Source organism: Grammomys surdaster, unplaced genomic scaffold (genome assembly GCF_004785775.1).
Source record: "Grammomys surdaster isolate TR1022 unplaced genomic scaffold, NIH_TR_1.0 919, whole genome shotgun sequence".
Classification (NCBI taxonomy): Eukaryota; Metazoa; Chordata; class Mammalia; order Rodentia; family Muridae; genus Grammomys; species Grammomys surdaster.
In genome coordinates this window covers 277,414-305,126 of record NW_021605338.1, presented here as the reverse complement: position 1 = coordinate 305,126, position 27,713 = coordinate 277,414, and the positions used below count along the sequence as shown (strand labels likewise).

General features: G+C 47.0%; 1 protein-coding gene across 3 annotated transcripts in view; it reads right to left on the bottom strand.

Moving 5' to 3' along the window:
* The window catches only part of Ikbkb (inhibitor of nuclear factor kappa B kinase subunit beta), a 47,060-nt gene that overhangs the window by 12,637 nt on the left and 6,710 nt on the right, over nucleotides 1–27,713 (bottom strand). For all 3 annotated transcript variants that reach the window (XR_003713297.1, XM_028782899.1, XM_028782900.1), the window contains exons 3-12: nucleotides 23,678–23,772; nucleotides 22,738–22,855; nucleotides 19,973–20,042; nucleotides 12,590–12,678; nucleotides 11,542–11,631; nucleotides 8,423–8,547; nucleotides 4,981–5,088; nucleotides 2,526–2,655; nucleotides 1,462–1,656; nucleotides 758–872 (exon numbers count right to left, since the gene is read on the bottom strand). Coding sequence is in view for 2 of the 3 variants with exons in the window: in XM_028782899.1 (XP_028638732.1) it covers nucleotides 758–872; nucleotides 1,462–1,656; nucleotides 2,526–2,655; nucleotides 4,981–5,088; nucleotides 8,423–8,547; nucleotides 11,542–11,631; nucleotides 12,590–12,678; nucleotides 19,973–20,042; nucleotides 22,738–22,855; nucleotides 23,678–23,772 (1,135 nt within the window). In the remaining variant the exon portion in view is untranslated. The remainder of the gene's footprint in view (nucleotides 1–757; nucleotides 873–1,461; nucleotides 1,657–2,525; nucleotides 2,656–4,980; nucleotides 5,089–8,422; nucleotides 8,548–11,541; nucleotides 11,632–12,589; nucleotides 12,679–19,972; nucleotides 20,043–22,737; nucleotides 22,856–23,677; nucleotides 23,773–27,713) is intronic.

Sequence of the window (27,713 nt, the reverse complement as noted above, 5' to 3'; positions counted from 1 at the left end):
TGCAGCATTAGCCAGAAGCACTAAAGATATTTAAGTAATCTCGAAGCCTGGGAGCTCTCTGAGACATTAGCTCTTTGATCTGTTTACTCCGAGTGAGTGTGTGTGAGAAGGGGCTGAGAACAGGGATGGGTTGGTAAGATGCTCGCTCAGCAGGCAAACATGCAATGGAGCACGGTGCAGCCCTTCAACACGGGGAAGATGAGGTGAGCGACTTGGGAAGGAGGGACACACACAACAGTGCATGTCTGTGTTCTCTCTCTGACGGGGAGACCCAAGCACTCGACAGCAGCAGTTCTGCGGAAGGCAAGCCTCCTGGCTGGGGTCTGGAGCCTGAGCGTTTACTTTTCATTGTTTTTTTTTTGGGGGGGGTGGTGGTATCTTTTGAAGCTTTGTGTTCTGTTTTTGTATCATGTACATATGTTAATATAATTTTTGTTTCGAAGCAGAGCCCCATGTAGCCCAGCCTGGTCTTGAACAATCTATGTGGCTGAGCTCCTGACCCTCTTGCCTCTACTTTCCAATGCATATTAGTTATTGGAATATAAATGCAGCCTCAAAAATTGAATCACAGAAGTAGGTGGTGTGTCTTAACCTCTGCCTGCTCCTCTAGTGAGAGGCGGTTAACCTTTGCCTGGACTATTCTCTACACATCCCAAGTAAAGAAGGTATTATACACTCAGAACCAAAAATCCAAGGTTTCCTCCAACTTTTATCCTAAATATCTCAACTGATGGGTTTTAATAAACGGTGCACTTACGGATACAGCTGACACTTTCCGGTTGGGGCCGAGGGGTGATCTGAGTCTCATAGGTGACTTTACTGTTGTCAAAGAGAAAAACAAGGTCCATGTCCAGTGTGAGGCCCTCATTTGTCTGCAAAGGGACAAGAAAACAATGAGACCTGGGGACCCCACCCTTCCTCTCCAGCTACATGGTCTTAAAGCAGTTCTGCCTGCACATGGAGGACGGCACCTCAGCCTAAGAAGCACACGTGACTTGGCCTGCTTTCTCTCCAGCCCTTTTTATCTGAACCTGCCCCTAACTTACATCATGTTCTACTTTACTCTGCTTGCTTCTCCGGTGACTGAACATATCACACTTCCCTGGCAAAGGCCGTGTCTCATATGTGGATGTGGCCTCCATAACTATTCCACACTTTGGGGCAGACACCATGTCACACATTGAAGGGCTTAGCACCGGTGCCTAGCATAGCTGTATAGTCATAAATAGCTCTGGTGGAGTAGAAGAACAAAATATGATTTTGACAATGGAAGCACAAGAAAGTATTCATGGTCTGGAAGTGACAAACTGAGAATGGAATGATTCGTGTCTTCTAGCGACCTGCCTGGGATTCCTGACCCATCAGGCAGTGTGTGCTAGGTGTCATGAACTGATGACGGTCTCCTAGGAGACCAAGTCAGAGGGAAAAAGGGCAAGCAGGGTGCAGGAAGCCAGGACTCACCTTGCTGTCTGAGATGCACTGAGTAGCAGGCTTGTCAGGGAGCAGCACCAGCCCTGCCTCTTGCAGAAGCTCCTGGTCTGCCTCCAGGATCCCTGTATCTTCCCGGATTCTGGTTTTTAAGCTCTGCAGACTCTCGTCCTCTGTCACGGGGTATGTGTGAATGGTGCCCGTGACCATGTTCAAGACATGAACCAGCTGCAACACAACCCAGATGTTACTGGAGAGAAACCGTCTTAACATTTACTTACACTGTGTTTGTATGTTGTTGTGGTTTGAATGTGTTTGGTCCAGGGAGTGGCACTATTTGGAGGTGTGGCCTTGTTGAAGTAGGTGTATCACTGTGGGCGTAGGCTTAAGACCCTCATCCTAGCTGCCTGGAAGACAGTAGTCTCCTGTTTGCCTTTGGATGAAGGTGTAGAACTCTTAACTCCTCCAGCCCCATGCCTGGATGCTGCCATGCTTCCATCTTGATGATACTGGACTGAACCTCTGAACCTGTAAGCCAGCCCCAGTTAAATGTTGTCCATATAGGAGTTGCCTTGGTCATGGTGTCTGTTCACAGCAGTAAAACCCTAACTAAGACACATGCATATTGGGAGAGGGGAGCACATGTGCGCTCCACAGTGCACGTGTGGAGATCAGAGGACAGCTGGAAGGAGTTGGTTCAGTTTTCCATTATGTAGGTTGTAGGGTCGGACTCGGGTCGTCAGGCTTGGCTACAAGTATCTTTACCTGATGAACCATCTCACTATCCCAGAAAACAAAATTCTTTACAAAAGCCTCATGGATTTGCCAAGACCCTCTCCTACACCCCCGCCCCCTACCCCATTCTCGCTGGTGAAGGGCTAGTTTGAGTCCCATTTTTCCTCGACAGCAAGATGTCAAAACATGTCAGTCAGCCCAGTTTCCCTGTCCTCTTTTTAGCCCAAAGAGTCAGAAGAGCCTGAATTTCTTCACAAGGCCAAGTGGCCCATGACCTGCTATGTTTCCCTTCCTTGGAAAGATGCTGTGTCCCACTGGGGACCACAGCTCCTGCCTCGGGGATGCCTCAGGGCTGCTCTTACCTTCAAGTTCAAGATGTCATCTAGGGCTCTGAAGCAGCCATTGGGACCGTGCTGGGGATCCGTGCCCCTTTGCCGAGGGTTCCAGGTGAGCATCAGCTGCAGCCACTTCTCCAGACGCTCGGCCAGGATACTAGGGGACAAAGGTAAGAGAGGCCTGAGCCACGCTGCCTTCGTGTACAAATTCCGGAGCACAGCCTTGGCTGATAGCTCAGCTCGAGTGAGGTGCTTGCTGTGCACACAGGAAAACCTAAGTTCCACCCCGAGACCACATAAGAAATGCTTATCAGACAAGTTGGTCCTTGAGGAGTCAGCCAGCTCAGCCTACTTGTGGAATTCCAGACCAGTGAGAGCCTCTGCCTTGAAGAAGAGAAGGTGGACTGGGCCTGAGGAGCGAGAGCCGAGGCCGTCTCCCAGAGCATGCACACACCTGCACACGCTCGCACACATATACGTGAGCGCATACAAACATACATCCTAAAGAAAGCACAGGCTTGAGTGCGTCTCAACACGACACACATGGTGGCAACCAAATTATCGAGAATGGAAATGAGGGAACTGAGAGAAGACAAGTTAACAGTCTAGGACCGTCTCCTCTCCTTTTCAGCAGGGCCACCCCAGTAAGCCTTAACGTGACCCTAAGGCTTTGATAAAGCATTGGAGAGCTGGGTGGAATGCTTGCCTGGCTCTGTGGTTTCCTGATGAGCACTGTGTGTCTGTGTGGACACATGTGTAAAGATACATATGAAGAAAACGGGAAAAAGATTCAGCCAAGATTTAATCCTTTGTGTCAATGAAGGACATAAATTTCATTAATCTCATTAGAATATAAGTTTAATATTTGCATTTTTGGGGGTTTTTTTGTTGTTGTTTTTGTTTTTCGAGACAGGGTTTCTCTGTGTAGCCCTGGCTGTCCTGGAAATCACTCTGTAGACCAGGCTGGCCTCGAACTCAGAAATCCGCCTGCCTCTGCCTCCCAAGTGCTGGGACTAAAGGTGTGCACCACCACTGCCCGGCTTATTTGCATGCTTTAATAGAATATTTGTCCTTAATAAAATTTAACATTTGTCTTTAAAAACTATACATATCAAAGAATTTTATAAAATTTTCTTTATGACTTATTATCAGTTGATGTTTGATTTATATACTTTATGTATTTACACACCTGGAGTATTAAAAACATTTCTTGGGCACAAAGTGATCCCAGAGGCCGGCTGTCCTGGAAGTCACTCTGTAGACCAGGCTGTGCTGGAATTCACTATGTAAACCAGGCTGGCCTTAAACTCACAGAGCTCCACCTGCCTCTGCCTCTCCAGTGCTGGAATTAAAGGTGTGCACCCACATACCTGACATGCATGGTGCTGGAAGAGCTGAGAGTTCTACATCTTGTTCCAAAGGGAACAAGAAGACTGGCTTCCAGGCAGCTAGGAGGGTCTCAAGGCCTACCCAGACAGTAACACACTTTCTCTAACAAGGCCACACTCACTCCAACAAGACCACACCCACTCCAACAAGGCCACACCCACTCCAACAAGACCACACCTCCTAATAGTGCTACTCCCTGGGACAAACATGTTCAAACCACCACATAGTGTTTACCATAGCAATAGAAAAGCAACAGAAAATAAACTAGAACAAGATGAATAAGGACAATGAGACAAATAAATTCTGTGAATTTCGTGAAGAGAGTTTAGAGGTGCGAAAGTAGCTTACTAGTAGAGCACTTGCTTAGCATGAACAAAGCCAGGGATTCCAGCAGGAGGGGGTTGTGCATGACTTTAATCCCAGCATGTTGGGAGCAGAAGCAGGTGGATCTCCAAGTTCCAGAGCAGCCTGGTCTACAGAGTGAGTTCCAGGACACCCAGGGCTACACAGAGAAAGCCTATCTTAAAAAATCAAATCCTAACTAAAACAAAACAAAACAACAACAACAAAACAAAGCCAGGGTTTTCATTTCCACCATAGCAAAAACTAACCAACCAGCCAACCAACCACCCAACCAAATAACTACCCAGTCAACCACCCACCTAACCAACCAACTGCCCACCCATTCACCTGACCAACCAACTACCCAAGCAAGCAACCAAACAAACAAACAATTTTAAAAAGAGATTTCTAGGGAGATGAGATATGGGAATCCATCCTATGTCTACTGTTGAGACGGATTGGTCAAGTTCTCAATCACAGGATGGTATTCTGATATCCATTCAAAAGTTACCTGAGGGCCTGGGGATGGCTCAGTGGTTAAGAGTACTATGTTTGGTTCCTAGCATCCACATGACAGTTCACAATCATCTCTAACTCCAGTTCCCAAGGGATCTGACTACGCTTCTGGCTTCCACGGGCACCAGACACTCAAACATAACATTAAAATAAAAAACTGTCAGCTGTTACCTCAAACCTGTATTTCTAAGCAGAGAAGAAAAGTATCTCTAAGACCGACGCCCCATGGCCTTACCTGTTGAGATTATTGGGGAAGGGTAAAGAACTCGAAAACTTCACTGTTCCATTCAAGTCTTCACTGACAACAATGTCCGCTTCGCTCTTCTGCCGGACTTTGGAGTGCCTGTAGGTGTCATTTTAAGATGTTCTTTGTCACTTAGTGGCATGTACCTGGTACCATCACTTCACAACTGTATACTTTTTAAAGCAATGGTCCTTATGCCGCTAGGGGGCTTCTCCAAGAGTCTGTGAGTGCTCTGCACTGTGGTCAGGGGCTTAGCTCAGTGGCGGTGAGTCCACTGCATGACTGCAGCCCTGGTTTAGTCCGTGGCATTTAAACAGAATGTGCTCAGTGCTGCCTAAATGAGATCTTGCAGGGTAACCCTGAGCAAGGTCACTCATGGCCTCTCGTCCTAAGTTCTCCAGGAAGCTCTGTTGACCTCTAGGTGGACAACTTAACAGAGACAACCTAAGTCTGAATAATGCTTCATGGGAGAGCAAGTCCTCTTGACTGTTTCTCTAATTTCCTCTGCCCTTCAGCTATCAGGGACAAGCTTTCATTTAAAAACCATCATTTTCAATCACACGAGTGTGTAGGAGGATTTACGCCTCCCGTGTGCTGCTGATGCAGGTGCCAGGGACCGAACCAAGGTCCTCTGGGTGAGCAGCAAGTGCTCCTAACTGCTGGGCCATCTCCCCAGCCCAACTCTCATGTTTGGGTAGAGGATAATTTGGGGGTTCTGAACCTCAGTCATTGTATACACATCACATTTATTTGAGATGTAAAATAAGCACATATGTACTTCACTTCATTTTAAAATGACATTTGTTTTTGTGCGCACATATGTGTTGATGCACATGCATTTACACGCTTGCCACATGGCATGCTTCTCGGAGGACAGTTTAAGGGAACTGGTTTTCTCCTTCCACCACTAGGGCTCGAGAGACAGAACTCAGGTTGTCAAGCTTGGGGGACAAGTGCCTTTACCCATTTAGCTACCTAGCAGGGCCATATTTCCCTTTAAAACTATATGGCGAGCATTTTTTTTCTAGAATAAATGAACTGTTACATTTCCAAACATAGAGGTATTCCTAAAGTATTTAAAGTAGTTTTGAAAGGAGAAAAATTAAATCCAAGTGATTTCCAACCTTCTTGGTAATGAGGACAACTTATATTTGAATAATGCTTCATGAATGACCAAGTACTCTGCCAGAGTTCCTTTGGTTTCAGGGGTGACCCCGTGTGGTGAAATTATTTTTAGTCTAAGTATTTGTTGTTGTCCAATGTTAGACACACTACAGAGGGACAGAATGAAGGGCTCAAAATTTGGTATAATTTCTAGTGTCCAAAAGTCCAAATACATCCTTCCCCGGAAAATGGATTCATTCAAATTAAAAACAAAATGCTCTAGCCTTAAAACAATTACAGTTGGCATACAGTGAGTGTTCTATCCAGGTCAGACAGGAAGCATGGAAGGTGCTGTCTGCATGGCAAAGGCTGCTGGCATCCAGCTTGGGGAGGAACTGATGGAGGAGGTCAGGGTCTCTGTGGCTTCTAACAAGATGGTTCTTCTACAGAACACAGTCGCTAGCAGGAAACTATCAATAGCTGCATTAAGCTTAACTGTATGTCTTGTCATTTGAGAGATGAAAATGTCACCAAACATTAAAGCCCAGGAGAAGGTCTTTGCATAACTAGTCCACAGAATGATACCTATGGGGCTCCAGTGAACTTGGCTTCTGTGGAGATGCCAGGCCATTAAGGGAGTTTTCAGTTCTATACAGACTAACTTATTTTGTTATAAGCAGAGAAAAATGCAACATTTGTGATGCTTTCCTCCATTTTGGAGATGGAGCCCATCAACTTGGAAAAGCTGACATTTGAACCAAAGACAAATCAACCAATCCCTTGGTTAACTAAAATCAGTATATTACAAACAATCTAAAGCTATTTTATTTTCTGGTTACATTATAATATGTGACTATGAACTAAGTACCCAATTCTCCCATATCTCAGAAACTACGGGCTTGAAAGACCAAAGCCGGGTGAGTAAACAGTTATCGTAGGACAGTGGGCTTTCCAGAGAACATTCTCTGCCTCTGCACTGCCCGCATGTGGGTTTAACTGTGGGAGTGATCTCTGCTGCTGCTCCCAAAACCTTTCTTCTAGAACTGATTTCAAAGGTTTCATTTCTCACTAGAAAGACTTTCATGGAGATGTGCTCGGCTGGTCAAGTGTTTGCCTTAGCATGCAAGAAAGTCCTGGGTTCCATCCCCAGCACTGAATAAAACTGGGTGTGACAGCGCATGTCTGTAATTCCAGCTTCTGGGAGCCAGAGGCAGGAGGGCCAAAAGTTACGGTCATCTTCTACCATATAGTTAGTTTTTCTTGGAGTAAATACTTATCTTTTTTTTTTTTTTTATATGAAGCCATTACTGTTGAGAATGGCACAGGGAAAAGGTCAGGTCAGCACACTCCTGCAGAAGCATGTTTTTGTACAACCTTTTCTGGCAGGTGGCATGAGATACATCAAAGCCTTTAAAGTGTGTATGCTCTTTAAAAGTCTCTTAATTCTATTCATACGAATGTATAAATAACTAGACAAATAGCTATGTCTGAACAACAGCTTTACACGGATGCTATTTGTGGTGTTATTTTAAGGAGCACAATTATAAACCACTCAGTCTTCTGGCCATGAACTACACCACAGTGACTGAGTAGAACACCAGAGACGTCCCAGAGCCCAGGAAGACACAGCATGTTCAGTGTGAGCAGAAATGCAGGTTATATCAAAGGGCGTATAAGGGGCTCATCTTCCTATGAAGATGGACAGAAATGATGTTCAGTGACTGTTTCCAGATCACCTGGTTATGATGGATTGTTTTCTAAGTAAGAAAATGTTTTTAATTTTAGTATATATGCTACCAATTTCTGGACTTTTTATTATTTCTGTATCTTCCAAAATACTAGAGAATTAATCTGGGGCAAACTGCACAGCATTTTAGACTCCAGGTAAGGAGTGTGTGTGTTAAATAAATTGCTCTGAAGAAAATTCTGGTGTCAAATGCTTTCAAGGCCCACACAGAACAGTGCTCAGTTATGATACCACTGGAGCACAGAGAGGATGTTGCCAAACAGACAGACCTGCTGGAAAGGGGACAAGCATCCACAAAGCACCCAAACAGTGGTTGTCATTTGCCTTTGGGGACAGAGTCCAGGTGGTATAGAAACTTTCATGAGACAATCTTTTCTACTATATATATTTGAAGCTTAAAGCATGTGAACTTATTACCAGGGGCTCACTGTCCCCTGGAGATGGCCCTTCCTCCCTCCAGGCCCAGGCCTGGGCTCACTGTCCCCTGGGGATGGCCCTCCCTCCCTGCCTCCCTCCCTCCAGGCTAGGGCTCACTGTCCCCTGGAGATGACCCTCCCTCCCTCCAGGCCCAGGCCCACTCACCACTGCACAGGTTGCCAGTTGGGGAGGAAGGGACGGAAGCCAGTGATGCACTCGAAGGCCAGGGTGCCAAAGCTCCAGTAGTCAACAGTCACGGTGTACTTCTGCTGTTCCAGAAGCTCCGGAGCCTGAAACACACGGGTGAGTGCCTATGCTGTCCTCTCCCTGGATGGAAGAGCTACCAGCTCACAGAGCCAGCCCCCTGCCATGGTCGCCAGTGCACAGTATGCCCACTCAAGTGTGAGGAGATGAACCTGGGCAGGCTCAGCTGTGGGTAACTAAGATTTTCTGTACTTCAGATTCACAGTGGGACTGTGCTAATGAGAAGTGAAGCCTGGAGAACTGAGGAGTCAGGCTCCTGACGGGTCACCTCAAGGGACAGCAGAGTCTATCAACTATGTATTTCATAGTTATTTGATTTTCCCACCATTTAAGGATGAGGTGGTATTTCAGGGACTTATTGAAGATAACATGTGGTACCCCGTCCAGAGGTGTTGTATAGAGAAGGAGAGACAGGCTATGTCCAGCAGACAAGACGACGTCAGCTTGCACACTCCAGACGTACAGCACATATACTGAACCAAGTAACCCTGAATGAAGTAACACACAGCCATACAAGAGATGGGAGATCTACAGTCAAGCAGTAAACAGCCAAGATGCATGATTACTGCCCAGGTTAAGAAAGCTAAAGTGACCCAGGAGGGCGGTGAAGCCTAGGGCAGGACATGAACTGGGCTCAGAAGGCTTGAAGGAAACCCACAGAAAGACACATCCCAGAAAGGACCACGAGCAGGAAAAAGACTGTATGTGATCTAGATGGACAGGTAAGACTCACGGAAGGGCCAGGGAGTCAAAACCACGTGAGATTTAAATTTAGCTCGGTCTCTAAGCATGGCCATGGCTGACGTTTGAATTCTCACAAGTGGACAGCTTCACTTAGCGTCTTGAGTGGGGCACAGAGAGAATCTGTGCTGCTGACGTTGGTACTGCCGTGTCAAAGACCACAGCCTCATACCCATGGGGAAAGGGCAAAGCCCTCCCCACAGTGGTACCCAGTCCAGAGGTGTTGTACAAGATGGAGAGACAGGCTATGTCCAGCAGACAAGACGACGTCAGCTTGCACACTCCAGACGTATAGCACATTGACTGAACCAAGTAGCCCTGAATGAAGTAACACACAGCCATACAATGAGAGATTATAAATGGGAGATTTACAGCCATCGTTTATAGGATCAGAGATGGCAGAGCTTTCCTAGGGGTCCAAGCATGAATGTTGACAGTGTGCAGAAAGGGTGCGCTATAGTTTCCCCTCCCCCAACACTGACAGCTTGCGGACTCTCCTCTCTACAGAGACTGCCCCTACGAAGGTTTGCTAAACCTAAACCCATCTCCTCGACCCCACCGCCTTGTTCAGCCATGGGAATAACACTGCCTCTCTGTTCTATTGCTGTGAGCTTCAGAGGTGCTGTCGGTTCTCCGTCAGAGAGCTCAGCCGGCCCAACCCCAGTACTCTGGCCTGTCAGTCAGCCGTTCCTTCATTCCCTTGACACCTCTAGTCAGGTCAAGTCCCTTGAGCCAGACAAGGATTTGCCAATGACGGTCAGAGCATGGGTCCACCTCACTTAATGGCTGCTGAGCTACCGAGGACCTCAGAGGGTACGTAGCAGGATGTATGTAATTACATCATATAGATACAGGGCCTGAATTATGTCACTGCGGTCGCCGTAGGGAAAGCTGCATCCGTACAGTAGAGGAGAAACAGAGATCCAAGAACTCTAGTTGGTAGGCTAGACGGGAAACAGAAGTGGATTCAGGAAAACGACGTCATTTCTCTCTTAGGAAATAGGATGCTTACGTTCTTTTAGCCCTGAGACCTTCGACCTGTCTTCATTTATTGAACTGCAGATTTTTCTATTCAGTCACAATCTGATGGCTGTTATCACCAAGAAGCAAGCTACTACCTACTAAGTCTTCCTTAGAGTCTCTGTTATCTACTCCCACCCCTGATTTTTTTTTTTTAAAGATGGGATCTCTCTGTGTAGTCCAGGCTAGCCCCAAGCTTGTTCTTTTCTTGCCTCCAACATCCAAATACTTGGGTTGCAGGCGAGTGCTGAGATGACAGGTGTGCAAGACAGTGTCCCAGCCTGGCACGCACATCCTGAACTTAGTCATTCTCTACCTCTCTACTCTACTTGAGCAGCTGTGCAGGTGCCCAGTGCAACAACCTTATTATAACAGGTCTCCTGTTTGGTACAATTCCTCTCCACGTTATCATTCAAAGCCCGCTTCTCCAGTGTAAGTCCCTTCAATGCTATTCCAGAGTGTTTACAACACAGTTTAAAACCTTTAAAGTCTGTTTTTTAAAAATGATAATGTCTGTTCTTTCTCCCCAGTTTCACCTCCAGATGCTCTACGTTCTGAGTCTGAGCCACCCTACTGCATCTTGCCATGCGCTATGCTTTCGCCGGCATCTCCTCTCCCCCCATTCACAGCTGTCGCCCACATTAGCCCTTCACTTTTAGGCCAAGGCTTACCTAGGTGTTCCGTGTATACATTCTTAGATACCATGTGCTTTTCTTTTTAATTCAGTGGCACCCAAGACAACGGTGGTTTCTGAATTATCTATGCGTCATGGTAACAAATGCCTGTTTTGTTTTTCTCAAATGCTAAGCTCTTGATGAGCAGAAAATGTTTATCTCTCTTCCTGTTGTATTGCCAGCTCTGAGTACAATCTCTGGCACACAATATTTCCGATGAATGAATGGCTCAGATAATACTCCATTATTCAGACCCCATAACACACAGCAGGGAAATCACAGCCCCACCTCTTCCCCCCTGGCTCCTGAGACCCTCCAAGGAACTCGGCCTCTACAGATGATCAGATAAGATTCTGCGGCACAGAGAGGTTCCAGGATCTTCCTAAAGGCACACAGCCACAGCCCTCCTCACATCAGGGCAAAGATTAAGTCTTTCTGGAGGGCACAAAACACTCATGAGGAAACCATCAATTCTAAATATCCAGGGAGCCAGCAAGACTGAGACACAGGTAGGAAGGACAGACAGACTCACAAACATAAACATGAGTGAGATGGAGAAGCAAACACTTGAGCCCCATTTCTTACCAGGTATTGCAGGGTCCCCACAAATGAAGTGCACAGGCTGCCCTGATCCAGCTCCTTGGCATATCCTAGATCAATAATTTTGTGTATTAACTGGAAAAGAAAAGGGAGGGGATGGGTGGGGAGAAGAAATCTGAAGGCCGTAAGAAGGCTGTCTCCTTTTACAATAGTTCAGGCAGTTTGCCATCAGAGCAAAGACATTCCTGAATTCCCAAAGGATAGTAAACATCGTAGAGACACTCTATTCACAGGAGAATGCCCTCAGTAGGGTAGATTTGGGGCAATCTAATTAAGAACCTACAATCAATTAAGAACCTACATATCAGCCCTCAGGATCACTAAGCCTGGATCTGTAATGTGAGAGACCAGGAAATATCCAGAATTACCGGAAGAATGATTGTTCCACGGGCCTGCCGCAGTCATGGGCGGGGCTGGGGACTGTGAGGGGGCTGACACCCGGTTGAACAAAGCTGGGGAAGATTACAGCATCTGAGCCCTTGGGGACGCTGTGATCACACTTGAGCAGGGCAGCCATTGAGAAGAAGGGCCACAAATAGCTCGTGTGTGATGGCGAGCTGGACCATGTCCAAGATGGGCTAGTGCCAGCTCTGCCTGTTTCTTCTCAGCCATATCCACAGCCCACGTCAGCTCATTTCAGTTCACCAAAAGATGGGGCTCACAAATCAAAGGGAAAAAAAGCCTATATCTAAAAAGTGTTAGGTCGAGGGTGGACATGGGTTAACAGACATCACTTCCCTTATCAGATTCCTATGACTTAGGCAATTAACAATGTACTACATTCAGAGCTGGGGAAAATAAAACCTCCAATGTGATACAGCTAAGCTTGCCTCAATCTGCCAGCAAGAATAGTCTGCATTGCTGTTTCAAGAAAAACAAAAGAAATAAATAAAAAAAAAAAACAGTTCTTAAGAGAGCAAGAGTGCCTCATGGGAATACAGCATCAAGCAACTTGCAAAGCACACCCTTTCCCTGTGTACCAGAGCAGCCCATGCGGCCCTCGAGAGGCCCTGAGCCCGGGAAGGCCACTCACTCTTTTCTCTCCTTGCTGCAGAACGATGTTTTCTGGCTTCAGATCTCGATGGATGATTCTGTTTTCGTGAAGGTATCTGAGGGCCGATGCTGAGGAAGACAACGGGGAGTGATGTTTTATTATATCTTTGCTTTAGAATTGACTACCCCGTAAGAGACAATGCAGTGCGTCTTTCTTGTCTTGACATTGATGACGTAGCTCGGCTAGTACAGTGCTCACCCGGCGCACATAAAGTGCTAAAGACAAGCCGAGGTGGTGTTTGGAGGCGGTTGGGAGGTGGAGGCAGGAAGATCAGTAGTTTAAAGTCATCCTCTAGAGAGATCAAAGCCAGCCTATGATAGATAGATCCCAGTCAGCAGAGGGGGAAGGGACATGGGAAGTGGCACAAAACGGTTTTGAAAATTCATAGTGAAAGAAACCATAAAGTTCAAAGGCAAAGGGAGTTAGGAAAGAATATCTACAGTATATACTCCACAGCAAACACAGCCCTTAAAAACCAGCAGAAAGGGGATGGAAAGTAAATAAGTTAATAATAAAAAAGAAAAAAATGAAATTAAAATATTTTTAACCATTGCAAAACAAATCAGCATAAAGCAAAGATCCAGGTGTAATAGCACAGGCTGGTACCTCTAGCTACTCACGAGCCTGAGACAAACTCGCAGCTAGCCTGGGCAACATGGTGAGACTGTTTCAATATCAAAAGTGAAGAGAGAGGTTGTGATGTATCTCAGTGGTAGAGCACCTGCCTACGAGAATGACGGCCTCGGTTCAATACCCAGCATGGGGACAAACGAAAAATAAAAGGAAGGTGAAGGAAAGACAACTCTGTCTCACAAATGGAATGTGAATAGCAAACAAGGTAGTGAACAAGCTGCTCACGCTGACATCAAAGACTGGAGAGTGAAACAACAAGGGTTCCACCACACTGCTGGGAGGAGCACGAGTGTGCACTATCCATCCGTCCATCCATCCGTCTATCCATCCATGAATCTGTTTATCCATCCATCTATCATCCATCCATCCATCCATCCATCCATCCATCTATCCATCCACCTATCTATCCATCTATCCATCCACATATCTATCTATCTATCTATCTATCTATCTATCTATCTATCTATCTATCTGGCTTTTACTACCTGCCTCTGAAAAAACTAGCTTACAAAATTGAAAACATCAATGCTGAGTTCAATCTTTCTTCACATCACAAAAGAGAGGGGAGTTGGGAAAGTGGCTCATGGCAGAATACTTGCCCGCTTTGCACAAGAACCTGGGTTTAACCCCCAGGATCTTGAAAAGGGGAAAGGAAGAAAAATCTGGATGTGGTGGTGCCTGTAATTCAGGGCTCAGGAATTGCAGGGTGACCAGGAGTTCAAGGTGAGCATGAGAGTCTGCTCAATGGAGAATCTGCCTCAAAAGGTCTTTCTCCCAAAACAGCATAACGCACGTATGTAGATATTGCATAACATAGAGTAACAGCTAGAGAAATAAGCTGAAATTTAGTTATAATCAAGAAATACCTGGTTAAATTCTGACAGGTCCATATTATACTGGGCAATTCTTTAGCATATGTGTGTAGTATATGTGTTCACATAAGTAATGTGTGTGCATGTGGAAGCCAAAGATGTCAGGGTTCTTGTTGCTGTTGTTTGTTTGTGGCTTTGTTTTTTAAGACAGGGTTTCTCTGTGTAACAAGCTCTGACTGTCCTGGACTTGCCTTGTAGAGCAGGCTGGCCTCGAACTCACAGAGATCTGCCTGCCTCTGCCTCCTAAGTGCTGGGATTAAAGGAATCAGACAGGTAGAATTCTAAGTGCTTTCTTGAACTGAGTAGGCCCTAGGTGGCTAAAACAGCAAGCATTCTGAGAGGCAAGGTTTGAGAGGAAAGGTCTTCAAACATCGTTTCAAACACAGGTCCTCAATGACCTGTAAGCAGTCTGACTATATAATGAGCTGGAGGCGGTCTGACTGTACATTTTGCAAACATCCCCTGAGGAACAGTGTCAGGAAGCTGATCAACACTCTTCATCTCAAAAGAACCTAAACTGGTTTAAAATAGATGAGACATGCAATGTTGGGACAAAAAAAAAAAATGCTGTGTCTGGAAGTTTATTAAAAAATTCTAAACCCTTGGATGTAGAGTGATAGGGTATACCCATAAAAACTGAAAATCACAGCACATAAAAGTTTAACTATCTTCTCACGCTCTAATTAGAGAAACAAGCTGGAACACTCGCTTTTAGACTACACTGTTGGGTTTAGCAGGCATTAGTTCCTGGGTTTCGTCTGCAGCACTGAAACAACCAGCTCTCTGGACTACTCCTTGGCCTACTGTAGCATGGATTCTGCAGAGATCCGGGTGCGGTCCCGGCATCAGGCAAAGAGCATTACTGTAATTGCCAGGGTGGTGCCCACGTCTACACCTAGGATCTCCCTGGGTTTACAGGAAGGATGTGAACTGAATTCCAAACCATGTTTTTCAGGCGATGGACGACAAGTCAAGAAACAGGTAAGAGCAGCCTGGCTTCGGTAAAGAGAAGTGTTTCAGGAGGGGCTTGCCTGGGAAACCCCATCGTTCCGCGTAAGTGCTAAGAAGCGGTTGAGCTCTATTAAGGGTGCTTGTTAGGGATATGTTGCACTGGGAAGAAACGGAAAGACAAATCAATCAGAAAATTTGGCGGGGGGGGGGTCAGGAATCAGAAGAACATGAAAAAGGCAAAAATGAACACACAGGGGTTGGGGTTGCATCTCAGTGCCTGGGTGAAGACAAGGAGCAGAAGGAAGAAGGAAAGAGAGGGAGGCGAAGCGGAAGGATGCAGGAAGCCAACCAATGGGTGGACCAAGTACGAGGATGTCTGTGTTATTAATTAAAATGGTGAGCCTACTGTGAGCTGCCCAGCTTGCTGATGGACTTTTCAGGTAAGGCAGACTTACCTGGCTCAAGCTCTCTGGATTATAAAATAGGTTCTATGACTAACTAGCAGGGCAGAGGGAGGAAGACCAAACATTAAGATCGAAGTGCAGAATCATACTTTTGTTTGCTCAGTGACCATGAAGAGCAGAATTCTGTGAGGGAAATCAAGAGTGACAAGCAAAACCTAAAGCTATCCCCTGAAGGATGGGAAAGCTGGGGGTCCCTGGTGTGGTGTGGGAATAGCACCCGATGGGAAGGCAAGTGCAGACCAAGCAGGGGATTGGCTGTAGGGACCCTGCACTTGGAGACATACGGATGAAGGGGTCTGGAGCGGACAGTGAGAAAAGTACCCTTCAGGCTGGCGCAGTAATGCACATCTGTAACCCCAGGACTGAGGTGAGGGGGCTGCTGTGAGTTTGAGGCCAGTCTGGGCTGCACGGTGAGTTCAGGCACAGCAGAAAGCACCCTTCTGAAAACGAATTAGCAAAAGCCAGCATGGGGTCCTGACAAGGACTTGCTGTGACAATGTATTTTTGGAGACAGTGGGGACCAGCAGGGAGAAAAGGCTCTGACCTGAAAGACATACTGAATTTGGTGGCCTCTGTTCTTATTCTTTTGGTTTGCCTGTTTTGAGACACGCCCTCTGGTCCCTAGCTCAGGTTGGCATCAAATTTGCTCTGTGGCTGAAGAGGATGTTAAATTCCAGATCCCTACCCCTGCCCCCAGAGCTGGGACATGTGGCAACATGCCAGTTTATGAGTTACTGGGCATCACGCATACTAGGCAAGCATTCTGCCAACTGAACTTCAGCCCGGTTCAATCTGGAGAGTGTTTTAATGTCCTTTAGTGTCCTCTCAGGCAGGCAGAGTAAGGAAGGTATGAAGTAGCAACAGAAGATGAGCTTTAAAGATTTTTTTTTTTTAAATTTTGGGTATTTTTGTCTGCATGCGCGTATATGTACCAGGTGCACGTCTGGTGCCGATGATGGCCAGAAGAGGTTTTTAGATCCCTTGGAACTGGAACTACATGTGATTATGAGCCACCACATGGAATCTGAGATCCAACTCTGGATCCCCCCAAAAAGTCAAGTATTCTTAACTGCTGACCCAAAAGATGAGATTTAAACTTGACACTCATGTCTGGTTAGGCAGAAACACGGATATCACAACAGGATCAAGTTTTTAAAATAAGAAGTCTAGGATTCAATTTGGGAGTGACTTTAAGACAGATCCATTCTGCAGATACAGATACAGAGTTCAGGCTAGAGAACAGACTCGGGGAAGACACAGTTGATAAAGATGCTCAAGAAGCCAGGCAGGCAAACCCAGAGTAGAGCAGAGGCCGCTGGTCCAGGTACAGAGACAGGTGAATAGGATGCAGGTGAGGAGGACGAAGGAAAAGAAGAAGGCCCTGTGGAAGATGGGGCGTGGCCTGGGGCATATGCAACACGTCTGTAGTCTGACATGCTGGGAGCCGAGGCAGGAGGATGATGAGGTCAATGACAGACTGGACTCACGGACCAAGGCTCTGTGGTAGGACAAAGAGGGCAGCCACCTGCCTGTCTGCTTGGGAATTTGCTACTTCACTGGGAGGAAGAAAACACTTCAATGTTTTCTAAAGGACAATAAACAAGACTGCTTAGTAGAACTGTAACCCCCACGGGCTATTTCAGGGTCATGTCCCAGGTTCTCCTGTCAGTAGAAGGCATGGATCTGACAGGCTTGCTCTGGCACAGGAGGCAGGCTTCATCTTCGTCTGCCTGTCCTCTGATGTACAAGTTACTGGAGCCGTGTTTGGCAACTTAAAACTCACTGCAAGAGTCTGTGTCTGGTACCATGATGATGCTCTGTGGGGGTGTCCTAAGAAATTAGGACCCAGAGATGAGGGGTAAATAAATTTAACCCAGATGAGAAGGCAGTGAGTCTGGACCCTGTGGGCTTGATAACTAAGTGACGTCAACCAGGCGGGGAGGAGCTGTAGTGACTCTGACATCAAGGACTAGGGTCGCACTCAGGACAAAATGTGCTCAGGACACAGAATGGTTGTGTTAGCTGAGCCGCTCCAAGTAAAGCTTTTGGGCTGACTTAGGAGGAGACAGTTACAAAAGGGATAAATCTGATGGGCCTCCTACCAAACCAGAAATGGGGTGGGTATGCAAGTAAAATGGAAATTTATCAGCCACTTCAAACAGAGTCAGAGGATAGGAATTCATCCCAGCAATGGCTGGGTCAGAAATGGGTCTGAGGAAGATCGATCACTGTTTCCAGGAAGGGTGACTCCCACCTGTCGGGTTTGCTGGCTCCAGCCTCATTCATAAATCACAGTAGGGACTCAGGGTTTTCAGGGTCCCGCCGGGAGGGAAGGAGAAAGGAGACCTTATGGAGTTACTATTTTTCGTTTTAGGAAGAGCACCTTGCTAAGAGCTTCTGAAACATCCTGAAAGCTGAATCCCAGGTTTCAGGTCACATGGCTAACCAGAGGAAGAACTGGTTCGTAAGCCGGGAGTATGAATACAGGGATGTCCAGTTTGGGGGAAGAGTGAGTACTTACATATATTAATTCCTCTTGGGACATACTGATCTGATAAATGTCTACAGACGAGGTGATATGTACTTCTCGGGATGCTAGACATGAAGCAGGGACTAGAGGCTCTGATTTTAAGAACTTCAGCTCCACGGGAAAGTGTTTGACCAGCATGTGTGAGGCCACAGGTCTCACCTGCACCACACAGGAAGGACTTTTTATTTTTGCTCCTTTGAGACAGGGTTTCCATTGTAGCCCAGGCTACCCTCAGATTCACGGCAATCTTCTTGCCTCTGTTGTCCAAGTACTAGGGCCACTGGTGTGAACTATCAGTCCCATTTAGAGACTTCTATTAGCTTTGTGATAGACACACAGTAACCTACTGTGTAGAGGAAAAATATTTCAGAGGATAATATCAGAGAAAGATAAGAAGGATGCTATAACCAAGAGGAAGCAAATGTTGCCCCTGGAGACAAGATAACACCCTACCCCACCCGAATTGCTAGCCTGCCTTCAACCTAATCCAACACGAGCAAATTAGCAATTTGGCTGCTGATTTTAAGGGATGTGATCAAGTAAACATCTAAGCAACGTGGGTGGGTGAGAATGAGGCACGGTACCACGAAGAGAAGTGGAATTCTAGACCTGTGGGTTAGATGCTGCAGGTATACAGACAGGGCCCTTCTCGCAGACACATATACAACACACGCGAGAGTCAGAGGCCAGGAGATGGCTGCTCAGTCAACAAAGCCTGTACTAATACTGCCTAGCCCAACATGGGACTGCATTCACAGGAAAACGGTATGATACAGGGAAAGGAGGATATTATAAAATATAATATAAATGCCCGGATGCTTAGACCTCAGCCTTAAATACTTGGTTGCTTGACCCCAGTCCCCACCCCTTCCAACAGCCCTTTTGCCTTCCCTCTACCCAAAGAAGTGGCTTAAGAGGAAGCAGCCACACAAGCCAACTTTCTGGAAGGTGAGAGGACTTCGCGGTTAGGGAACACAGCGCATGCGTGGGGTAAACGCTAGCGACTGGAAAAATCTAAGGGAAGGGCTATGACGTCATTACGCTACTTTAAACGTTCTGCATTAGAAAAACAAAGTTGGAGTAAACGAATCGTGTGTACAAGTTGAAAAGAACAAAGTGGGGGAGGGGTGAAAATGGAGTCATTCTCCAAAATGGAGAACATATATTCAAGGATAAACTGGATAACTCTGACCCTTAGAGCCCCAACTATCAGTTTGCACGACCAACCTTGGAAAATGACATCATCATCATCATCACCATCATCACCATCATCCCCATCCCCGTCCCCGTCCACATCAACTTTAAAGCCCCGAGCACGCTCTGTGGCACTTTTAGTATTAGCTTCTCTAGGTGAGAGGCAGAGCTGAGCATCAGAGTCCCAGTTCTGTCTGCACTGGAGCCGCAGGATCTGGGAGACAGCACATTCCCCTGCAGGCCCAGGGGACTCTCCTCCCTGACGCCAGTCTTCTCAGGACGCCAAAAGCACCCACAGCTAGGGACACTCATGGTTCCAGTGTATTAAACAGGAGTGGATTTTTCTATGCCTGTGGTTGGCAAATAACTGCCAGTGTGAGGGTAGAAAACTTCACCACCCATGGGTGAAGCTGTCCAGATGACGAACTACTTCCCGGGCCGTTCCAGGCGCTCTATAATGGGAAAGGAAGTCTCTCCCTCCAAGCACAGTCGTTCGTGACTTAGAAAGGAAGGAACTCTATTTGAGTCCACTATAGTTCTAACAAGCCTGGCTGGCCGCCTCCTTAATGCACTAGGCTGTCTGTATATCTATCTTACCACACCCTCTGTAGGAGACCACAGGGCACAAACAATTCCCTCTGTGCCCTACTGGGCTCTCGGGGAACTGCACATCTACCTGGAAGGAAGGGCGTGGCCTTGTTTCTAGGGTGGGACTTACCGATGTCACTCAGCAGGGTAAGGATGGCTCCTTCCCGAAGGCCACAGCAGTTCTCGAACTGGTTCAAGTACTGCAGGAAACATGAGAGGCGTTGTCAGTGTGGAGTGTCACACAGCCCTGACAAGCCCACCAGTGTCTTCTGTCAGTCAGACAGATGAGCGCTGGTACCACACCAGGGCTCCAGGGGAGCTGGCTGGAGGCAAATGGAGCAGTCTGGCAGGGATTGCTTCTGGGTCAGTGAGGCAGCAGCCTGTGGGCATCCATGGTGTCACCTCCCTGGCCCTGGCACGAGGACCAGGGAGTCAGCCTCACTATGGCCTTAAGTCTGGAGGATGTGGCCAGGGTCAAATGTCAATAGCAACCGAGTTTGCTCTCAAGACTCCTACAGAAATGACCGGTGCAGAAAGACTCACCAAAGCCACCTCTGGCCACTTTGCTAACTGGGTTTCCCTTTGAACAATTCACTAAGTGGAATGTGCACTTGTTACACGCCTGGGTGTGGCACCTAGCCCTGCAGGGATGAATTCAGAGGACTCTACCTGCTTCCCCAGCATCCCTGCCCCGAGTCCCACCGCTCCCTCTGAGGTGAAGATGCTGAGACCGGGGAGTCATTATCAGTTGGCACACGCAGCTGGGAGGCAGAGCTGTAAAGTGAACTTTGAACGCTTTGTGTTTCTGGCTCTTCAGCTTGTCCAGGGGCTCGACGTGCTGCTGTGTGTCAGCCGTGGTGAGTAACACTCAAATCCACAAATATCCCAGAGTACCCGACGTCTGTACCACACAGTTCACTCTTATGGTTTTGCTTTGTTTGGGGGTTGTGTATTGTTTTTAACAAGGTCTCACCATACTACCGAAGTTGATCTCATATTTGAAGACTTTCCTTCCCTAACTTCCCCATGGCCGCACTACAGGTACAAGCTAAGCATGGCAGACTTAAGCCTTGAAATGAACTCTCATTCTGACATTTACTATGCGCTGGTCAAGCCTATCTAAGACAGTGGCTCTAAATGACTGTCACAACGTCTTCGAGGGGTGTTAATGACACTCTCACAGGGTCTGCCTAAAACCACTGGAGAACAGATAGTTACTATAATCCCTAACTAGCAAAATAGTAGCAGTGAAAATAATTTTATGGTTGGGGGTCACCAAAACATGAGGAACGGTACCAAAGAGTCATAGCATTAGGAAGGCTGAAGACCACTGTGCCAAGAGATAATACAGATTTTTGAACTTTTGAGAAAAGAAAAATACAGGCTACCTTATTTAGGGACGAAAGAAAAGAAGCTCGCAGGCACTCTGGGCAACAGGACCCTCTCAGTGCCAGAGGTGACAGAGGTGACAGAGGTCCTTTATGCAGTCACATCCTGCCTCTCCCTAGATCACACTGAAGCCCATGCCAAGAGTCATGCTGAAATTTCCATCATCTTTTCCTCTGGCTTACGAGTTCTTTGCTGCCCCAAAGGGCAAGTGTATGGCTCCCCTGCATTTCCGAGCACCCTGTCACCTGGTCGCACCCACCCACTCCAGCCTCAAGTCCTTGCCTAAGACAGCAAGGTTGTATTTCCCGTTAATCCACAGTTAGCAACTGGATGACCGCCAAAGGTCGGAAACAGGAGAATCACTGGGTGGTCAAACTCTCCGTTTCTCTTCTGTTATCAACCTACTCACAGGGCACATCCTGTCCCCAAGCTACACTACATCACTCTCAGGACATGCCCAACCCTACAGCAGCAGAGTCACTCGTGGAAACTTTCTCTTTATGAAATGGGTCGAAAGGCCTGGGTGAAGGCAGAGCACGGCGCATGACGTAAGTCTGGGAAACTGTAGTGTAAAGAGAGGTCTGAAGGGGTGGCCAAGCCAGGGGCGGTGGCTCTCTTAGAGCACAGAACTGAATGGAGCTATCGGGAGAATAGACGCAGAACAACTCACTTGGAGAGTTTAGTTTTCTCAAAACTGACATGACCCAGGTTCACAGACAGCAAGACACCTGCACCTGAGATGGTCTGGGATCCAGGCTCTCTCCACTCTACGGCTGCATGCAGCTCGGGCTTTACCTACTTAGTGTCTCTGGGCCACAGCATCCGCCTGCAGTGCAGGAACTCTATCTGGATGCCTATCTGTTGAAACCATAAACCAGGCCCCTGTAAAAGCGTAAGGAGGATCTATCTGGGTGGCACACAGAACTGTCCCTGGGACCAGGGAGAACGGCCGACACCCGCTGACCAGGGTGAGGTTGGAGCAGGGGAGACAGGACAGGAGAGGGAAAGGGGAAGCCCTGCAGGTGAGTCAGGAGGGTCTGGAACTGCAACCCTGCTCTCCTCCGATGACTAAGCCGGCTCCCTTCCAGCCCTCTGTGATTCTGTGTAGCACTGTAATGTCTGTGAAGAAAGTCTCTCCCCATTGGACAGTGGTGACGCCAACCCCCGAAGCTTGCAGTGGCCCTGACATGCCAAAGGGAAAGAGTGAGACTCATTCAGTTTCTTCCTGTGGTCCAGGCCTGCTGGTAACTTTTCTTTGTCACGTTAGTGACCATGTGACACAGCCCTTCTTCAGCTTTCCTGTGGGCACTTCTGACTCAGCCTTTTGATTTACACGTACAGAAATCACCCCAAAGAAGGTGTAGAAGAGGCAGACTGAGTAGGTGAAGTTAGTCCACTGACTCTCGGAGCTTTCTGGATGATGGTAAAAGATCTCTTCTTTGCTCCTCTTCCAGTGTTCCAGAGCGCCCCAAACAGACCTACGTCCCACAACCCCAGAAGACTCACCCTTCGGAGATCTCCTCCTTGGCAGTACTCCATGGCCAGCAGAGGCAAATCGTTGGGCGCCAAGTTCTGCATCCCCTCTGGGACATCCCGGGCAGCCACCACATTGGGATGGTTCAGCCTAGAAAGAGGGGACATCCATAAACATCTGAGCTTCAGGTCAGACCCATCCCCCTGATTCCATGTCTCAGCCAATCTCACCTTCCAGTGAAGTCAAAGAATGACCAGGTATTCTTAGTAACTACACAGAAGATGGGGGTCCAGGAATGAGAAACTTACCTGGCACTCTAGTAATTTAACAAATATTTACCCAGCCTTCCTCAGCCCTCTGAACTCAAATACCCTACAAGTATATCATATCACACATCATGTAATTGTCCTTAAAGTGCCTGAGTTCAATTTTTCAGTGTATGTAAGACTGCTTTAATAGGTGACAACAGGTACCTGATGCCATTTAAGGGGAAAGGTTGGCACAGGCACGCCTGTGGACATTCAGCGAAGGAGACACTGCTCTTCCTCATTGTTTAAGACATGAACAGACGTCTGGAGAGATGATTCCACAAGTAAGACCTCTGGGCTTTTCCAGAGGACCTGGGTTTGAGTCTCAACACTCATGTGGCGGAGTTCAACCATTTCTAAACTCCAGTTCCAGCAGATCCCAGTGCCCCTCCTGGGCCTGTAGGAGCACACCACCATGGCTAGGTAAGATGGCTGTCTCACATTTAATGTAACAAACTGACTACAAAGCTCAATGTAATATTTAGATGTTACTCCTTCAGAAGTCTGTAGGACAGCGACCTATCTGGATGGCGTGGGTAATGTTCCGATGGAAGACACTTAAGGTTTCTTTTCTTGACAGAGCGAGTAGGATGAGCTGTGATTTTCATTCCAGGATCACAGGGCTGTGGAAATGGCTTCCCCGGATATGGGCCCAGGCCCTCACCTTCTCATGATCTGAATCTCAAGGCACCAGCGGTCTCTGTTCTTTGGGCTGAGCTCCTGTCGGCATTGCTTGATGGCAATCTGTTCACCTGTCACCTACAGAAAGGGCACACCAGGTGTCAGAACAAGTACCAACCGGATATGTGACCACCACAGAACCCCGCTGGCAACACAGGTACCCTGCAGAACAACTGGACACCTGGTCCGTCTGTCTGTCTGTCACAGCTTACTCATCTTCCTGGTGCATCTACCCATCAAGGGAACACAAATCCTCCAACTCTTGCTCTGTTTCTGATTCCTCCACAAAACCCTGTAGCACGTCCCTGTCCAGGACTTTTCTCTCCATACACCAGTGGTAATGCCAGGTTAAACCACACAGCTCTGCTGGTGATTGGTCTGTTTCACATATAAAACTGGCACGTCTGTGTGATTCAACTTACTATTGGCACAGTGGGTGTCTCCCTTGTCTCATGTAAGAGTTTTGTTTTGTTTGTCGCTATGTCATATAGATAGAAAACCCATAGCAAGTGCCTGACAAGAGCACAGTCCTGAGGAGAATACACATACTCTTCTAAAGCCTGGTTTCATTATTTATTTACATACATGTTTACTTTAGAATGGTCTAATCAATCCAAGGCTAGACCGATATTCACTATGGCTACAATGAGGACACTGGATTTCTGATTCTCCTGGCTCATCCTACCGTATGTTAGGATTATAGGTGTGCATGGACCGCTGAGCCCACTTTATATGGTGCTGGGGATCAAACCTAGCTAAGGCTTTGTGAACACTGGGCAAGCCCTCTACCAACTGAACTACATCCTTAACCACACTGAGGTTTCTTTACTGGAAAAGTCAATATTTTGTGACTAATGACTGGCTCCTGAGGTTAACAGGAATCTCTTTGCTGGTACACAAAAGAGTGCATGGGAACATGTAAGAGAGGAGGGTTCTGAGCCTGTGATTTGGGGAGTGACATCAGAGAGAAGCCCTGGTGTCAGGTGTCCTGGGACCACCAGTGGCAACCTCGAGCGACTTCGGACAGTAGCATCAGTATCCCTGTTCACAGTGATGCCATTGAGAACAGCTGGAAAGAAATCCTGCCCAACAGAGATTACTACAGTGTCCTGCATGGTATAAAAACACTTGTAGCAGGAGCAGGAAGGCAGAAGTTTCTCCATGGGAAGCATGATATCTTCTGCCTGGAGATCTCTCATCTGGGAACTTTAGCATGACAAATTCAGCAAGGGCTTCCCCAGTGGATTCCTGATGGATGATGTAAGCACCTATCTGATGAAGGTATGCTTTGCCAATTGAACTAATCCTGAACACTCTCTATGAATGGTCTAAGTGGCCACTGGAAGCTGCTCTGCTGTCTGTCTGTCTGTCTACCTGTCTGCTGTTTGCTATTTGTTCTTTCACTTCTGCTTGCTAAATACTTAAAAAAAAAACCTCACTCATTCAATACTGATGGTGAGTTATTTTCCACACAGAACAAGATTTCTGCTCCCATAGGTAAAAGGCAAAAGACAAAAGACTAAAACCTCCAAAGACCTTCAAAGTTAACTTTAATCATCACAGATAATACTGTTGACCCCATGAAGGAAGTCCTAGGGGCTCCACAGACCATTTCTGCACTTGTACATTTTATGAAAAGAACTCTAAGTCCTGTAAGTGTGAAATTCATACAGTAATAAGTGGGACTTATACCACCATGCAGAGGACCCTGGCAAGACAAGCAGGTGGCTGTCATCAGCACCCATCTGCATCAGTGCCTCACAGTCACCCAAATGGCCAAAACTGGGACTACCTGGTAAGAGAAGGAAAATGGAACACTCCAAACACAAGGGAAAGTTATCTAATGTGATCACAGATCAAGAATCAACCCTGAAATGGATGATTAAGACTGAAAACTTCAGAAATGAGGGTGGCCACTACCACTCTAAAGCCAGAGCACAACTATTACAAAATCTCTAAAATGTTCTCAGAATCTGTTTTTAATCCAGAACTACTGCTTAAGCTGTCTACAGTTACATCCATGCCTAGTTTTCTGGTATATTCTAACTATACAACCAAAAGTACAACTGATGCTGGAGCAGGGTCCCTACCCACAAACTCTACTTCCCATCATCTCTGGGGTCTCTCCAACCCTTAAACAAAACCCATCTACTTTCTGTCTGTACAGATTTCCATGCTCTAGACAGTCTGTATAAAACAAGTCACACGTGTGTAATTTTAAACAGACACTCTCACTTAAAGACACGTTTCCAGAGTTCATTCATGGTGCAGCTACGGATCCATGCCTGTGACCTCAACAGCCTCCACAGGGCTGTCCATGGAAGGAGGCATCGTTAACCAGGGCCACTCACGGGAGGAGGCATCATTAACCAGGGTCTGCCCCAGGGTCATTCGTTCCTTTCCTTTTGTCTGTTAGTATCCGATTTTTGGCCCGGATTCTGAGGCTGTCTCTAAAGAGCTGATTTCCTTCTAACACTGTATTCCCTATGGCTGCTGAATCAGTCACTGTGGCTACACAGTTGAACCCAGGGAGAAGTCCATCTCTGGTCTTCAAGAGTGAGAGACCATACTAGAGAAAGATTCCTCTAATCTATGGACACTCAGAAGCCACAGCTCGGGAAACACCATACCTTGAGGCCTTGAGCTTCTAACTTGTCTGCCTAGTCTCAAACCGACTGGGTTTCACTTCCTGTCAGTGTTTGGACTCAAATGTGTTTTTGCCCAGTTCTAAGGTGGATTCATCAACAGCAAATCCCACTAATGCCGACTACTGAGGTTAGAGTGTTGAAACTTAAATGACTTTTGTAACAGTATTAAGAGGTGAACTGCGGAGAACCTGATGGGGTTACGGGCAGCCATGATAATATCTCAGTGTTACCATGTAGAGACCTTTGGGATGGCACAGTGGAAAACATGTCTTTAAGTGAGAGTGAGCCCCTGTCTGAAATGACCGGAACCTTGATTTCAGCCTTACAAGGCAATCAGCCTAACTCTCCACCCAGGCTCATGTAAGCAACCTTAATGAAACCCAAGGGGCCACACACCTGCAGGACATGAAGACGGGAGGACGCATTGACAAGAAGGGGTTCAGTGGGAAGAGGGATAAGAGAGGGTAATGGGGCGAACATGCTCCAAAAATATTATGTACGTGTACAAAATTGTCAAATAACACATGAAAAATATATTTAAGAGAAACATGGCCACCTGAGAAAAATCTATCTTAAGTTATTTCCCAAATGTTTGGAAGACGAGTTTTATTCACTTGACTAAGTAAAGGTTATTATTACCATTAAAAACAGATTACCCAGACTCAAGAACTCTACACTGGCCTTTAGTCAGGTAGACTGTCCGAGAGAGCCTAGACTTGTGGAAAGCAGGATTCTGCAGATGAGAGGAAGCGGGTGGGGGGAGGGGGCAAGCTCACGGCAGAAGATCTGTGGTTCAGACACTCCTATAGCTGGTACCTCTGGCGGTTCTCTGGTTACATAGAGATGCTACATGTCCTGCTATGCTCCCCGAGGGAGACAGAGTCTATACTCAGAGACTAAAGAGTCTGCTTTAGACATCTCACTTCAACACATGGAGCAGAGCGTTGTTTTCCTGTTCTGTTGTAGTGAATTAGCCACAAGCCTAGTTGCTTAAACCAACACAGATACATCTTACGGTTCTGCACATCACAAGTCTGAGGTGAGTTTCCCTTGTCAATAATCAAGTTGTCAGCAGAGCTGTGTTCTCTTCCTCCGGCATTGGGAAATCACCCATGACCTCCTGCAGCCCAAGCCTGGGCATTTTCCTTTGCTTAGACCCTTTTCCTCATCCTCAAACCCACCAATGTCCAGTTGGAGCTTTCTCACCTACTCTTAGTTCCACACTGACTCTCCTGCCTCCATTCTGACTTTTCAGGACCCCAGTATGACACTGGGCCCACCCCCATCTAAGCAAGGACCGTCTGCCAATCTGAGGCCAGCTGATAGGCACCCCGGATCCACGTTGCCATGCAATGTCACAGATTCAGGAGA